The sequence below is a fragment of the Chrysoperla carnea genome, chromosome 1 (genome assembly GCF_905475395.1).
Source record: "Chrysoperla carnea chromosome 1, inChrCarn1.1, whole genome shotgun sequence".
NCBI classification, from domain to species: Eukaryota; Metazoa; Arthropoda; class Insecta; order Neuroptera; family Chrysopidae; genus Chrysoperla; species Chrysoperla carnea.
The window spans coordinates 121,522,306-121,535,589 of NC_058337.1; the positions used below are offsets into that span (position 1 = coordinate 121,522,306).

At 31.3% G+C, this 13,284-nt stretch overlaps 2 protein-coding genes across 2 annotated transcripts; one reads left to right on the forward strand and one right to left on the reverse strand.

The window, feature by feature from the left end:
• Positions 1–504: 504 nt before the first annotated feature.
• LOC123306215 (kinesin-like protein KIF9) lies at positions 505–4,729 on the reverse strand. The gene is made up of 10 exons (XM_044888140.1): positions 4,415–4,729; positions 4,253–4,346; positions 3,953–4,193; positions 3,573–3,700; positions 3,279–3,505; positions 2,792–2,939; positions 2,188–2,508; positions 1,776–1,905; positions 1,456–1,707; positions 505–1,010 (listed from the first exon to the last, which is right to left on the reverse strand). Exons 1-10 carry the CDS (start codon positions 4,666–4,668, stop codon positions 505–507), a joined length of 2,301 nt encoding a protein of 766 aa, XP_044744075.1. The 5' UTR covers positions 4,669–4,729.
• A 442-nt stretch (positions 4,730–5,171) lies between these two features.
• LOC123306210 (nucleolar protein 14 homolog) lies at positions 5,172–11,516 on the forward strand. Its single transcript, XM_044888128.1, has 4 exons — positions 5,172–5,438; positions 5,513–7,684; positions 8,992–9,482; positions 10,258–11,516. The coding sequence occupies exons 1-4, from the start codon at positions 5,262–5,264 to the stop codon at positions 10,508–10,510; spliced, it is 3,093 nt and encodes a 1,030-aa protein (XP_044744063.1). The 5' UTR covers positions 5,172–5,261; the 3' UTR covers positions 10,511–11,516.
• The last annotated feature ends 1,768 nt before the right edge of the window (positions 11,517–13,284 follow it).

The window sequence follows — 13,284 nt, forward strand, 5'->3', positions numbered from 1 at the left end:
AAAATATACCAATTTTTAAGTTCCATCAAATTCAACGAGTACAATATTTTAAACTTTGTGAAAGGATTTTGTTCTTAGGTGAAAAATTAAAAACATAATTCTAGGCCCATTCTTCAGCCATTTATTTTATTAATTTGACTGTATCGCAACTCGCAAGCAGATAATAAACAGGCGTATTACATTTACAACACGTGCTTATTTAACGCATTGCGGTGTGTTTCGTCGATACGTAAAAAGTACTCGAAAAGCAAATTTTGTGTTTTTTTTTCATTCATTTTTCAAAACGATTTTGTGTTTTTTTCATTCATTTTTCAATTACAATCCTATTACAAAAATAAAATGAATGTTCATTATAAATTGTTTTCTTGCAGATAAATTTGAAATTCTTCGGCCGTCTACGGATAAAAGACGCAGAGGTTCAATCGAGGATTTCAAAAAAAATTATAATTCATCAATATAATTCAAAATAATATATATTTATTAAAAGTATAAAAAAATCTGCCATTAATGCTTATAATCTGAAACCCATTTACGATTTTTATGAAAATCACTCAATTGCTTATTTTTAGCCACCTTTTTCATGATCTTTTGTTGATTTTTAAACGAACGCTCAACATCTGTGTTAAACGATGATCGACGGTATAATTCACGAACTGGTTCAGCAGGTGTTACAACCACATCTTCAGCGTTTTTAGAAATCACACTAGTTTTTGAATTGGGTACAGCTAATTTTGGTGCAAATGTATCATAATGTTCCAAGCAATAACTTTGAAATGCGTTTTCTATATCTGTTTGTAGCTTAAGAATTTCATCATTAGCCGTTCTAATATCCGATTGTAAGACGGTCACATTATCAATTTGTTGACGTAACATAGTTTTCGCCTCGTACATGTTCGATAAACATTGTTTTTCCTCATCGGTTGGAAGTATCAAACCATCAGGATTATACTCTTCATGTTTATACAAATATCGACGCATTTGAGCTTGTCGAAGTACTTGTTTTTTATGATCTAATTGGATACAAATATTAAATACATTTCTTGAAAATTTTATAAAGAAAATTAAAATGAATTTTTTTCAAAAATAAAAATATTTTATATCTAATTTAATTGTTTCTCTGAAACAAATTTATTTCTATATTTTTATAACTTAATTTAGTGATAGTATTTCAATCTGAAAGCAAATCTCTTTTACAAACACGTATAAACGGTTCAGTTCCACACTAACTGCGTTTTTTTGAGTTACGTCACACTGTCGTAATAGTCAACTTGCGTAAAGCGCAACGCATATACTTTGACATATAGTTGACGATACTTGCCAAATGGATGGCATCTGCATTTTGTCAAAATTCACATTTGGGGATACTGTGGTAAAGTTTAATTTACTTATAATTTAAAATTAAAGATAAATTTAGCAAATAATAAAAATTTTCTTAGGATCAAAGTTTGCATATACCCAATTCCTGATGATATTTATTTAAAGTTTGAACACCATTGTTATATTCTGTTATTACCATATTCTTTCGCCCTTGAGCCAATGTAAGTTTATCAGTTAGAGTTATAGCCGGTTCTGTTGTCATAAATTTCGACCATAAATCTTCACGATTCAGTGCAATTGTTTGTGCACTCGATTCATTTGATGTTTCTTTCAAATCAACTGGTTTACCAGCTTTACCTGCTGCACTTATACCTGGACCGATACCTCTGCCTTTGCATAAAAAAGTGATATTTATTAGTTTAACTTATTTTATGCTGATAATTCATTACTTGATTTACCATAGGCTAGATTTAGTTCACCTGTTGATTCTGGTACCGATACCACTGATTCGGGAACCTCAGCTGTTGTTCGAGGCGTATTTGTTTTTGCTAGCGAAGGTTTGGAATCTTTTCTTTTTACTTTTGCTGGCTACAAATAAGTTTGTTATTTTTTATTTGTTGCCAGACACTCGAAGAAAAAGAGGATTAACTGTTATAAAGGCTCCACTACACTAACGATTTATGTAACGTCAAACATCTGCGTTAACCAACTAAAGATCAGAATGTTAGTTGACGTCTATGACGTAAGAGTATGCAAATGGTCTAACGCAATCTTATATTTGTGTTTGACGCTTCAATAGAGTTTAACTGTTCTACTTCACGTAGTATAGTGTTGAATAATAACGTAAAATTTTTATTTAAAAATATTTACATTTGGCAATGGTGGCGTCGTTATCCGTGCTTTTGATCCTTCTTGTTGTTGAGAGGCCTCTGCTAAACCTCTCTCATATTCTTTTTTTGCTACAACGGTACATTCTTCATTTAATTCGTAATATTTGTCACGCATAATGTATAAAATTGGTTTTACTTGACCATAACTGGTTATATTTAATTCACTAGAATTGTGTTTTAGATAATCCTCTGTTAAACGTTTCAAATGTTCCCAACGACTTTTACACATATAATTTTCTAATTCTTCGTCGTTAAAAATCGCATTACGTATCATTTCTTGTTTGTATTGCTCTAAAAGTTTCTAAATATCAAGTTATACTTCTAAGCTGCCAGCAGGACGATTTTATATAGAGTGCCACCAAAAATTTTACTTATATATGAGTATACCCAGCTTTTGTCCAAAGTGGGGAAGGAATTTTTGATCTGGAGAGGTGCAAATCAGAAATTTCCCCCTCCAAAAATTTCTTACATTCAACAGAATTTTGATATACACTCATGTTTAGTGAAAAATTTAGAAAAATAAAAGTTTTTTGTGGAAAAAGGACGTAAAATTTTTGGTGCGACAGCTACATAGTTTGGCTTACTTGCAACATTGCAATTTGTGCTTCTGGCTGAATTCTTGTATTTGGATCTAATTTTGTTGGTTTAATTCCTTTAATCGTTTGAGTTATTCTTAACATGGATAGAGTAATTGGATGATATTGCTTATTAGTTTTAATGTTACAGATAAATCTACAAAAATATTGATAGCAAAATCACGAAAAAATATATTTATTTTTTTGTTATTGTTGTATTATTGCTGTCGGTATGACCCTGCCTGCGGTATGAGTCGGTATGACTAGGAGTTTAAAAAAAAAAGGAAGTAAAAAACAAAACACTATAGATATTTATTTTCGCAGCATAATCAGAAGCCAACAAGTAGACAGAAACCAACAGAGCTTCTCTTATTCATAATGATTCCCGTCTATAACATGACGATAAGCAAGTGTTGGCTTCTAATTGATTTTCGCGATTCCCACACGTGTGTGGTAATATAATCCTGCCTTTACAATAAGCGTGAGTTCAAATTACCTGAGGAAAGATTTTCCATTTACCGTATCGGAAAGAAAATGTACTAATAATGAATGTCGACGAATTCCTTGCATATCAACATCTTTAAACTTTGAAGGATGTAAAAGTGTTAAGAATGTTTTTAAAGATGTTAAATCTTTGTTTGCTAGGCCAACATCTACAGCTGTTTTTCCCAAAGATGTAATGTTACCGGTTTTATCTACACCAGCTAAATCCACAACTTGTACCTATATAAATACAAAACTTAATTTATATAACTTGCATATAAATTTGTATGTATTTTTGCATATTTACCTTAGCTAGTTTTTGAATGGGAAAACTTGAATTTGTAGATGTTGCAACTATGTAATAGGTTAAAATACTACTACATAAATGTGAATGCGCAAATTTCGCTTTCTTATTAATTTGACGCCTGCCTTCACCTATGAAATAAATACAGAATTACTACAGCTACAATTTCGATTTAGAAAAAAATTTTATTTGTATGCACAATTATAAGTCGTACTTCGTGGAAGTTTAAAAAAAATAGCAAATTGACATTTTCCCTTAAAATTTCTCCCGCCAACAAGCGGACGCACGCAACACTACAGAAGTAATGCCTGGTTTACATTCCCACGTTCATGCGATTCATGCCGATTGTCGTATGATATGAAGGTAGCTTAAACTATTCATACCTTGAAATAAAAGATTTAAAACTTGTTCTTCACTTGTTACAATCATTAACGTAATATTATCAAATTTCCTATATTTTGAAACATTAATTTTATTCGAATTATCATCAGGATTTAATAAATCATACAATTCAGTTCCCCGAATTTCACAATACGACATACCAAATTCAATATTATATTCATGTTCATATTTCGTTTTCGTTTCTAACAAGTCTGAAATAATTCGAGGTCCAATACCACGTTGCTGAAATATAAAGTTTCGAAAAGTCGAATCTTTCAAAATTATTACAAAATTTGATTTACCTGATAATTATGATACAGGCCGTTCATAGTAAACGATTTTCCACTATTCGTTTGGCCATACCCTATAAAAACAGTACTGTTACCTTCAAGCGCTCTGGAAAATGAAAAGAAAAATTATGGAAGAAATGATTATGAATTTTACAATTGAAAAAAATTGTTTACTGTTTGATACAATCCCCGCTAACAACATCATAAACTTCTTTTTGATTTGAATTATAAAAAACTTCGTCAACTTGATATTTCCAATAAAATTCTGGCTGTTGTGGGTGTAAACTAAAATTTTGTAAACATTTTGCTAAAATTGATTTCTTATCATCCAAAACTTTTATACATTCATAATCTTCATCGGGTCGTGGTAAGGGTCTTACGTAGACTTTTACATTCGATTTGGGAAATATAAAGGTCTCAATACTCATTGTATGTGGATTAATTAAATTTTTTAAGTCTATAAGTAATATCTTGTGTAAAATTTTTTTTTTTTTTGAAAGAGATTAACGATCTATACTCTCAATGAGATCAATAAAAAATCACGAAAAATATGTTATGCTTGAAACGTCTATAGACGTTTCTATGGAAATTAAATTGCTCAAATCTCAAAAAGTGAGCTTTGTTTTGTTACATTTGAAGTAATTAAAACAAGTCCATTGTTGAACTTTGAATCAATTTATTCAGCTAGAAATTAATGCTTGTTAATAGTTTCAATGAGCTCACATTTTTTGTGCAATAGAAATATTAAAATAGATACTTCATTTTGTATAATAATTTGTTTTTTAAATTGTAAATAAAAATAATAATAAAGTTAAAAAGTTATTTATTTTTTTAATGGTAGCAATTCTTTTTGTTCAAATGGTAGCCAATTGTTGATGCGCATGCTCAAATTATATTATGAGAAAACGGCATGTGTGAAACATGAAATGTGAACATAACCTCAAGTTAACGTAGATTGTAGAATATGAAATAAATATTACAAAAATATAAATTATTATGATAATATAAACAGTTGCTTAAAATGGTGAAAGTTAAAAATAAGAGAAACAGAAATGCGGCGGACAAATTACATAAGACGATTAAAAAACCGAATCCTTTTGAAATACACATTAACAAACAAAAGTTTCAAGTATTAGGGCAAAAATTAAAAAATGATCGTGGAATACCTGGAATTTCACGGGCTAAAGCAATTCATAAGGTATAGAATTACTAAGATTTTATATTTTTAAGTTTAATTTGTTTTATTTCAAAACATTGTTCATTTTTTTCTAGAGGAAGAAAACTTTGTTACCTGAATTTAACTTAAAGAATAAAGTTAACACGTTTTTGGATCGTCGTATTGGCGAGAAAAATAAAAATATGGCCCCAGAAGATCGAATTATTGCACGATTTACAGCAGAACGAGTCAAAATGCATAAAAAGAAATCGATATTTAATTTAGGCGACGATGAAGTGTTAACACATAAGGGTCAAACGTTAAACGACATTGAAAAATTTGATGATCCACGATCTGAAGATGAATTTAGCGACGACGAGGGTGAAAAAAGAAATGGGGGTGGATTAGATGCAGACTTTGTTGAAGATGCTCATTTTGGTGGTGGTGTTTTGAGTAATACCGGTAAAGAGGGTGCAAAATCACGTAAAGATTTAATCGAGCAATTAATTGCTGAATCGAAAAAACGTAAAGCAGAAAAACAAAAATTACGTGAAGAAACGGTTCAATTAACCGAAAAACTCGATACAGAATGGAAAGATTTGTTACCGTTAGTGAATAAGAAGAACAAAGAAGATGAAGATGATAAAAAAACTCAGATCGATGACTTTGATAAAGTTATGCGTGAGCTACGTTTTGAAGCACGTGGTAATCCAACCGATCGGTTACGTACAGAAGATGAAATTGCTAAAGAAGAAAAAGAACGCCTCGAAAAATTAGAACAGGATCGATTAGCTCGAATGAAAGGATTCGTAAATGAAAAAGAATCAAAACCAAAACATCGTTCGGCTGATGATTTGGATGACGATTTTCTTATCGAATCTGATCTTGAGGAAAATCAAAATGAAGATGAGGAATCTGATAACCAAAAATCTGATGACGAAAATCAGTCCGATCAGAATGAAGAAGGAGAAGACGAGGAGGAAGGTGAAGCAGATGAAAATAACGAAGATGGTGATTCTGATAATTTATCAGATTTGAAAGGTGACGAAAATTCAGAATCAGAAAGTGACGATGAATCTAAGGCAAACGATAGTAAAGAAATCGAAAACGATCATAAATCGCCAGAAAATGATGGAGAAACTAACGATGATGATGATTCTGATGATAATTTATCAGATTTAAAAGCTGACGAAACTTCAGAATGGGAAAGTGACGAAGAAACAATTCAAGAAAATAATAAATTATCAAAAATAGATATTGAAAATGCTGATTCCGATGAGAAAGATGTTAATTCTGATGAGTCTTTGAAATCTGAAAGTGATGATGAAGAAACTCAAACCGAATCGATGACAACTCTTGAAAGGAAAAGTAAAAATATCTCCAAATTAGAAGAAAAGTCTCAGACGAAAACTCCAATAGATAATGCTGATTCTGATGAAGAAGATGCTAACTCTGATGAATCTATGAAATCTGAAAGTGATGATGAAGAAACTCAAACCGAATCGATGACAACTCTTGAAAGAAAAAGTAAAATTAGCTCGAAATCAGAAGAAAAGTCTCTTAAGAAAACGCTAACAGAAAATAAACTATCGAAAAAAGATACAACAACAGAACAAAATTCTGAAACTATAAAAAAACGACGGACGGTTTCAATTACAGAAGAAAATATCCCGAATAAAAAATTGAAAGTAGAAACAAATAGCGATAGAATTATGGAAGATTTACTAGCACGGAAAAAAATTATGGAAGATGCACGAAATGAATTACCTTACACATTTACGATCCCGGACAGTTATGAAGAGTTCGAAAAATTATTTGAATCGAAATCGGTTACACATCAAACAATAATAATCGAACGGATGATAAAATGTACACATCCAAGCCTAGGCGAATCAAATAAAGAGAAATTAAGCACTCTATTTACATATTTATTACAATATACCAACGATTTAGGATCTTCGAATACAAGTAATGTATTCCAATTTTTGGATCACATAATGCCATATTTATACGATCTCACACAAACTATTCAAAAAGATGCTTCAAATGCTATAATTAGTGTATTAAAAGAGAAACAAATAAATTTCCGAGAGAAACGAAAAAAATTCCCACAATTGGATACATTGATTTTATTTAAAATGGTTTCGTTGTTGTTCCCAACATCGGATTTTCGACATCAAGTTGTTACACCGGCTTTAGTTTTTATGGATCAATTGTTAACGTGGTGCAAAGTAAAGACACGACGAGATGTTGGAGCAGGATTATTTTTAGTAACGCATGTTTTGGAGGTAAAATTTTGAATTTTATCTTTTTTTTTCTTAGATTAATAATAACACAGGTCTGCGAAAAAAAAATTTTGGTCAGCTGCATGAAATATTTTTACTAAATTATATGTTTTAGAATGCGCTGATTTCAGAAGTGATGGCCATTTTTTTCTATCTCGTCAGGTTTTTTTGCAAATTCAAACACAAAAAATTGGTAAAAGCAGTCGTTTATTAAAAATCATACAGTAGCCTGCAAGCATAGTGACATCCCATCTTCCTTGGTACCGTCTCTCGATGTCGCGGACATCCTGGTGAAACCGCTCCCCCAGTTCTTCACTGTAAGCTCCCAGGTTTTCAGGAAAATATTCAATATGGTTGTGTAAAAATGGACCTTCAGGCTTATCTTGCAACCTTGAGCTTCGTATGCTGCTAGTTGAACAGTGGTTTTGTAGTCAGAATCCTTAGTATTTCCCTAAAACTTTCGCAATACATCTTTGAGCGATACCCAAGCGTCTTTTTCCTTCTCAATCATACTTTCCACAAAGAGGGTTTTTAACTGAGCCTTCTTATGTCGGGGCCAGTGAAAACTCCCTCTTTTAACTTTGCTTCTGACAGCTTCGGGAATTTTGTACATAGATATTTAAAATAGTCTCCATCCTTTTGCAGTGATTTTACAAATTGTTTCATCAACCCCAATTTGATATGGAGAGGTGGCAACAAAACTTTTTCTGGCAGCACCAAAGTAGTATTGATAACATTTTTCTCCCCAGGTTTTAAAGTTTCTCGGGGTGGCCAATCACTTTTAGTCCAGTGCTGTTTTCTGGCTCTACTATCCCATAAGCATAATAAGCATGGGTATTTAGTATAGCCTGCCTGCTGACCCAAAAGCATTTTGGGTCAGCAGGCAGTAATAGTAGTATTTTGAAGTCCCCACAAACCATCCATTTATGGTCATGATATTTAATACTTACCAGGGTAATGGTCAAATTGTTGTAGTTAGTTTTCTTCCATATGCACAGAATAACCCATTGGAAGCGAAGCTAATTTATTTTTATTATGCAATAATATTACTTTAAGACTAGTTTATGTTGTTACTAATATCTATGAAAACTTATGTGATAGAAAGTTTTGAATAGTTTTCCTGTTTTTGGTAGGTCAAAATCTATAAGAAAATGTGAAAAAATCCTATGCAGTTTTTTAGTCGCTGACCTGTGTAATTTAATACCTTATACAGAGTATGAGAGAAAAGGGGGCAGAAAATACCATTTTCATCTTGCATATTTACCCAAAATTGGCCCAAAGAAATGTTAATTTTTTTTTTTCCTTTTTAGTATGTTTCATTATCAAAACGATTTCTACCATCAGTAATCAATTATTTACGTGGTTTAATACATTTATCAATACCCAAAGTAACAGTACGTGCAATACCAATAATTCCACCTTTCAAACAATTTGACTCATTACTTGTGCTAACCGAAAAGCATAAAAACACAAACGAATTTCAAATGACAGCTGATGATTTAATAAAAACAGATATCGATGATGATTTTAAAGTTCGCACCCTGTACATTGTATTGAAATTATGTTTACAATTTTATCAATTATACGAGCAGTTAGTAACTCGTGTAGAAATATTTGAACCAATTTTAAATTTATTGGAAATGTTACCAATGGCAAATTATCCAAAAGATGTTAAGGAAATCCATGGAAAGCTTAAAACGGAATTGGTAAATGGAAAAGATAAACGTAAAATGACGTATTTGGTAGTGGCAGCGCAAAAACCAAAAGCTTTGAGACTGTATGAACCAAATATTCAACAAGTGTACGTATTTATTTTTATTTTATTTCTCTACATCTTTATATATAATAATAATACATAAGAGGGGTACCGCAAATTGATCCCTAGTACCTAGACCAAGAAGTCCTCTGTATCCTCCTTGAGAACAACCCCTCATCCGAAGGTGAGGCGTCTTCGGGTAAGAAAACCACAGCTTCTCCGCCGGGATTTCTCCCAGATTGATGGATCGAAGATTTCGTGTCCAAACATTCTAAATCTGATTCCCTGTAGGTTTCTGCAGATGTAAATAACATGTATGGTGGTTTCATCGTTCTCCATACAGGCCCCTATAAGTGGAATCGTCAGAGGTCTCCATGTTATAAAGGTGGCCTAGCTGTGGTTATATACAGTTTAGTCTATCGCATGTCCCAATGGCCATTCCTTGATTCGGTATATTACGGAACATCTTGCTATGAGAAAGGCAGACTCAAATGAAAGGGACGTTTTAGACGACCCTTCTTGTACCAACGAATGTGGTGCTTTATTCTCTTTATCGCCAAGGTGGCGCGGTACTTATATCAGACTGATTGTGCTATTCAATGCCAGGCGATTCAATTCCTCGACGTATTTATACACTAATCTTTATATATACAATCGTTGGTGCGTCTGTTTGTAATCGTATAACTCTTGAACGACTGAGATTAATTTCACTCAATAAAGTTTAAAGTTTCCAACTTTAAAAAGCTATCCATTCTAAATGCACTAAAATTATATTTATTAGTCTATGAATTATTATGACAATATTGTTTTTGATTTACAGATTTGAAAATAGAAAACATCGAAATTTGCCAAAAGAAAAGCAGGAACATGATAAATTGGTGTACAAGTTAAAGAAAGAAAAGAAAGGTGCGTTACGTGAAATTCGTCGTGATAACGCTTTCTTATCTAAATTAAAGATCAAGAAACAAATGGAAAGCGACAAAGAACGTAAACAAAAGGTCAAAGAAATACTTAGCGGAGCTTCAATACAACAAGGTGAATTAAATGCTTTAGATAGGAAACGGAAGAAATAGGCTGTTGTATGCGAAAACCTTACGGAGTGCGTGTATGGTAGAACGTTGTTTTTGTTCATGTAGAGATATATAATGGAGATTTGATGCAGCGTGTAATCCGAATTTCAAAAAATAAATGAGACCATCGTATCTAGGTCCTAAATGATTATTGACTAGCGACTCATGCACTTTAGCTTTATTTAATTTGTTTTGTTTTCATAAAAAATTCTAATCGTCTAATATTTCTAAGGAGATATGAGTGAAATTTTAAAATATTTAGTGTATGAGTAGTAATCATTGATTATTTTTCGAACTTGATATCAGTGTATTAGATATAACCTTGGTAGAACTAGACAAGGTATGCTCTTCTGTAGGTAGGAGTAGGATGGGGACATTCTCTCACTCTCTTGCACAGTACCCAGTCAGCGCCATATTGCTTATGTATTTATAGTGTAGGCGCTGAGTATATTTTGTATACATTTACAGGTCCTACCGAACAAGGAGTGTATTATTTTGACCCGCTGAATCTGAATTTTCAGCTTGCTCATAGCTCAAAGTAGGGGTAAATTTGTTATAAACAAATAAATTGTTTATACGGCCATAGCTCCTAAGTTATTGAAAATTTAGTATACAAATACTGTACCATATTATTCTACATGTAAAAGCAAATATTTCCTTTTTTATTCGTCTTGATAGGACCAATAGAACCGGAGATATGATTAAAATTGTAAACAAAAATTTAAGGTACTCATTTTAAAGGTATGAATAATACGTTTTATGAAATAGCAACGAAACTAACACGATTGTAAGTATTAAGTTTCATCATTTTCCGAACCATTATTAGTTTATAAGTCGATAGCAAGCCCTTAGCGAAAGAAAATCCCATATAATTATATATGAGAAAATTGAAAATTTGTTCTAGTTTAAGAATCTTTTTGTAGGCCCTCAGCTCCTTCACTATTCCATTTGAGCTGTCAAATTGGTCAATGTTTTGTTTACATATTAAAAATTGAAAAAATCTAAGGCGGAAAAATTATTTATTCATTGTCAGGAACTATTTTCCACACAAACGTATTCATATTTTTCACAACATTTGAATCAGGAAGCGGGAAAAAGCTATAATGGCGTCGACTGGGTACATGCACCTACTGAACCAAAACTCGCCCTATATCGAGCATACCTTGTCTAGTTCTACCAAGGATATAACTTATTAAATCTTTTAAGCGGCGATCTAAATTGAATGCCAAACATCAATGATGTGATATTTTTAACTGGAATTAAGATTATGTATATAAAATAAATAAAAAACGTTATTTTCTTCCAACTTTTATTCAAATTTATTTCTAAGAAAATCTGGAACCCTAGGACGTAAATTATTAAAATTTTGAAAAATTGATCCACTATTTTGCCGTACCACTAAATTTTGTTCTTCATTTATTTGTCGTTTTTGAGGTTTTATTTTAGTCGAATTTCTTGTTTTGTATTTCCATGTTTTAAAATATTTTTCAGTAATTTCATAAAGATACACCGAACGGCGTAAATTAATATTATGCCTTAATTTTTCAAAATATAATCCTGATCTAAGGATAGTTATCAATCCTTGCTTTAAAATATATTTTGTATAGTCATTTTTAGCATTGGCAAGATCTTTTCGTATTTGCTTTTCAAAATTAACGGCTGTTTTCCATTTTTCAAAGTATTTTCGTTTAAGTAAATGATTATGAAAATCTGTAGCTATTTTTAATTTGAATCTTTTTTCGATTTTATATGTTTTCCAACGAATCCATTTATGCAAAAAGTCATTTTTAACTGTTTTGTTAAAAAATTCAATTGCTTTCAAGTTTTGGATTTTCTTTCTTTGTGTAACTTCATAGAATTTCTTCCATTTATAAAAAGCGAATTCTAATCGTTTCAAATTCAAAATAGATTTCATCCGTTTAAGGTCTTCTAATCGATAAATTTCTTTTGCAATTCTATAACTTTGATATTTCAATAAACGAATAAAACATTTACGAGTTAAATTTTTTCGATAAAATTCATTTGCATTTTCCAGAAGCTCTTTTTTTCTTATATGCTGTATACAGTAGTTTTTCCACGTAATAAAAACTTTTCTCAAATATTTTTCATTCCGTTTCCTTGTTGAATAATCGATTATTGTTCTATGAAAGATTTTTCTATCGCAAATAATTTTCCAAACTTCTAAAACCTTTTTTAGAAAATGATTATCCGCTTTTTGTTTTAACAATTTCTTGCGTTGATTTTCCTGTATATAAAATTTCCACTTACGAATTGTTCTCGATTTTATACGAATGTTATAAAATCGATAAGCTGTAATATACTTTTGGATTCGAATTTGCTTCTGTTTCTTAAAACTTCTCAATTTATTTAAATAAATTCGTTTTAAGCTCGTTTCATATCGATTAATCGCAAGTTGATTTTTCATCTTGTAGGCTTTTATGAGGTTTGTGTACATCATCCAAGATTGAAAGAAAGGTCTTAGAAATTCTGGGTTATATCTTATTTGAATAAAAATTTGTAATTTGATTTTTAAAATACGCCGTTCTCGAGCGTATTTTGTATGATTTTTTAGCACGCGAAAACATTTTTGAAGTAAGATTTTTTGATAAAATGGACACAGGTAAATATAAAACCATCTATGTTTCAATTCATCAAGTAAGTATAATTTAATTTCTAAGAATCGTGCATATTGATTCTTAAAATCAATTCGAAATTGTATTAATTTTCGATAATCACGAATTATCTTACTCAGTGATTGATTTTTTTTCAAAAGTAAG

Coding starts and splice junctions, on each gene's coding strand:
- LOC123306215 (XM_044888140.1), bottom strand. CDS start 4,668: ATGAGTATTGAGACCTTTATATTTCCCAAATCGAATGTAAAAGTCTAC. Junction 4,347..4,414: donor AGCGGGGATTGTATCAAACA/GTAAACAATTTT, acceptor TTCATTTTCCAG/AGCGCTTGAAGGTAACAGTA. Junction 1,906..2,187: donor CGACGCCACCATTGCCAAAT/GTAAATATTTTT, acceptor ACTTATTTGTAG/CCAGCAAAAGTAAAAAGAAA.
- LOC123306210 (XM_044888128.1), top strand. CDS start 5,262: ATGGTGAAAGTTAAAAATAAGAGAAACAGAAATGCGGCGGACAAATTA. Junction 5,439..5,512: donor GGGCTAAAGCAATTCATAAG/GTATAGAATTAC, acceptor ATTTTTTTCTAG/AGGAAGAAAACTTTGTTACC. Junction 9,483..10,257: donor GAACCAAATATTCAACAAGT/GTACGTATTTAT, acceptor TTTGATTTACAG/ATTTGAAAATAGAAAACATC.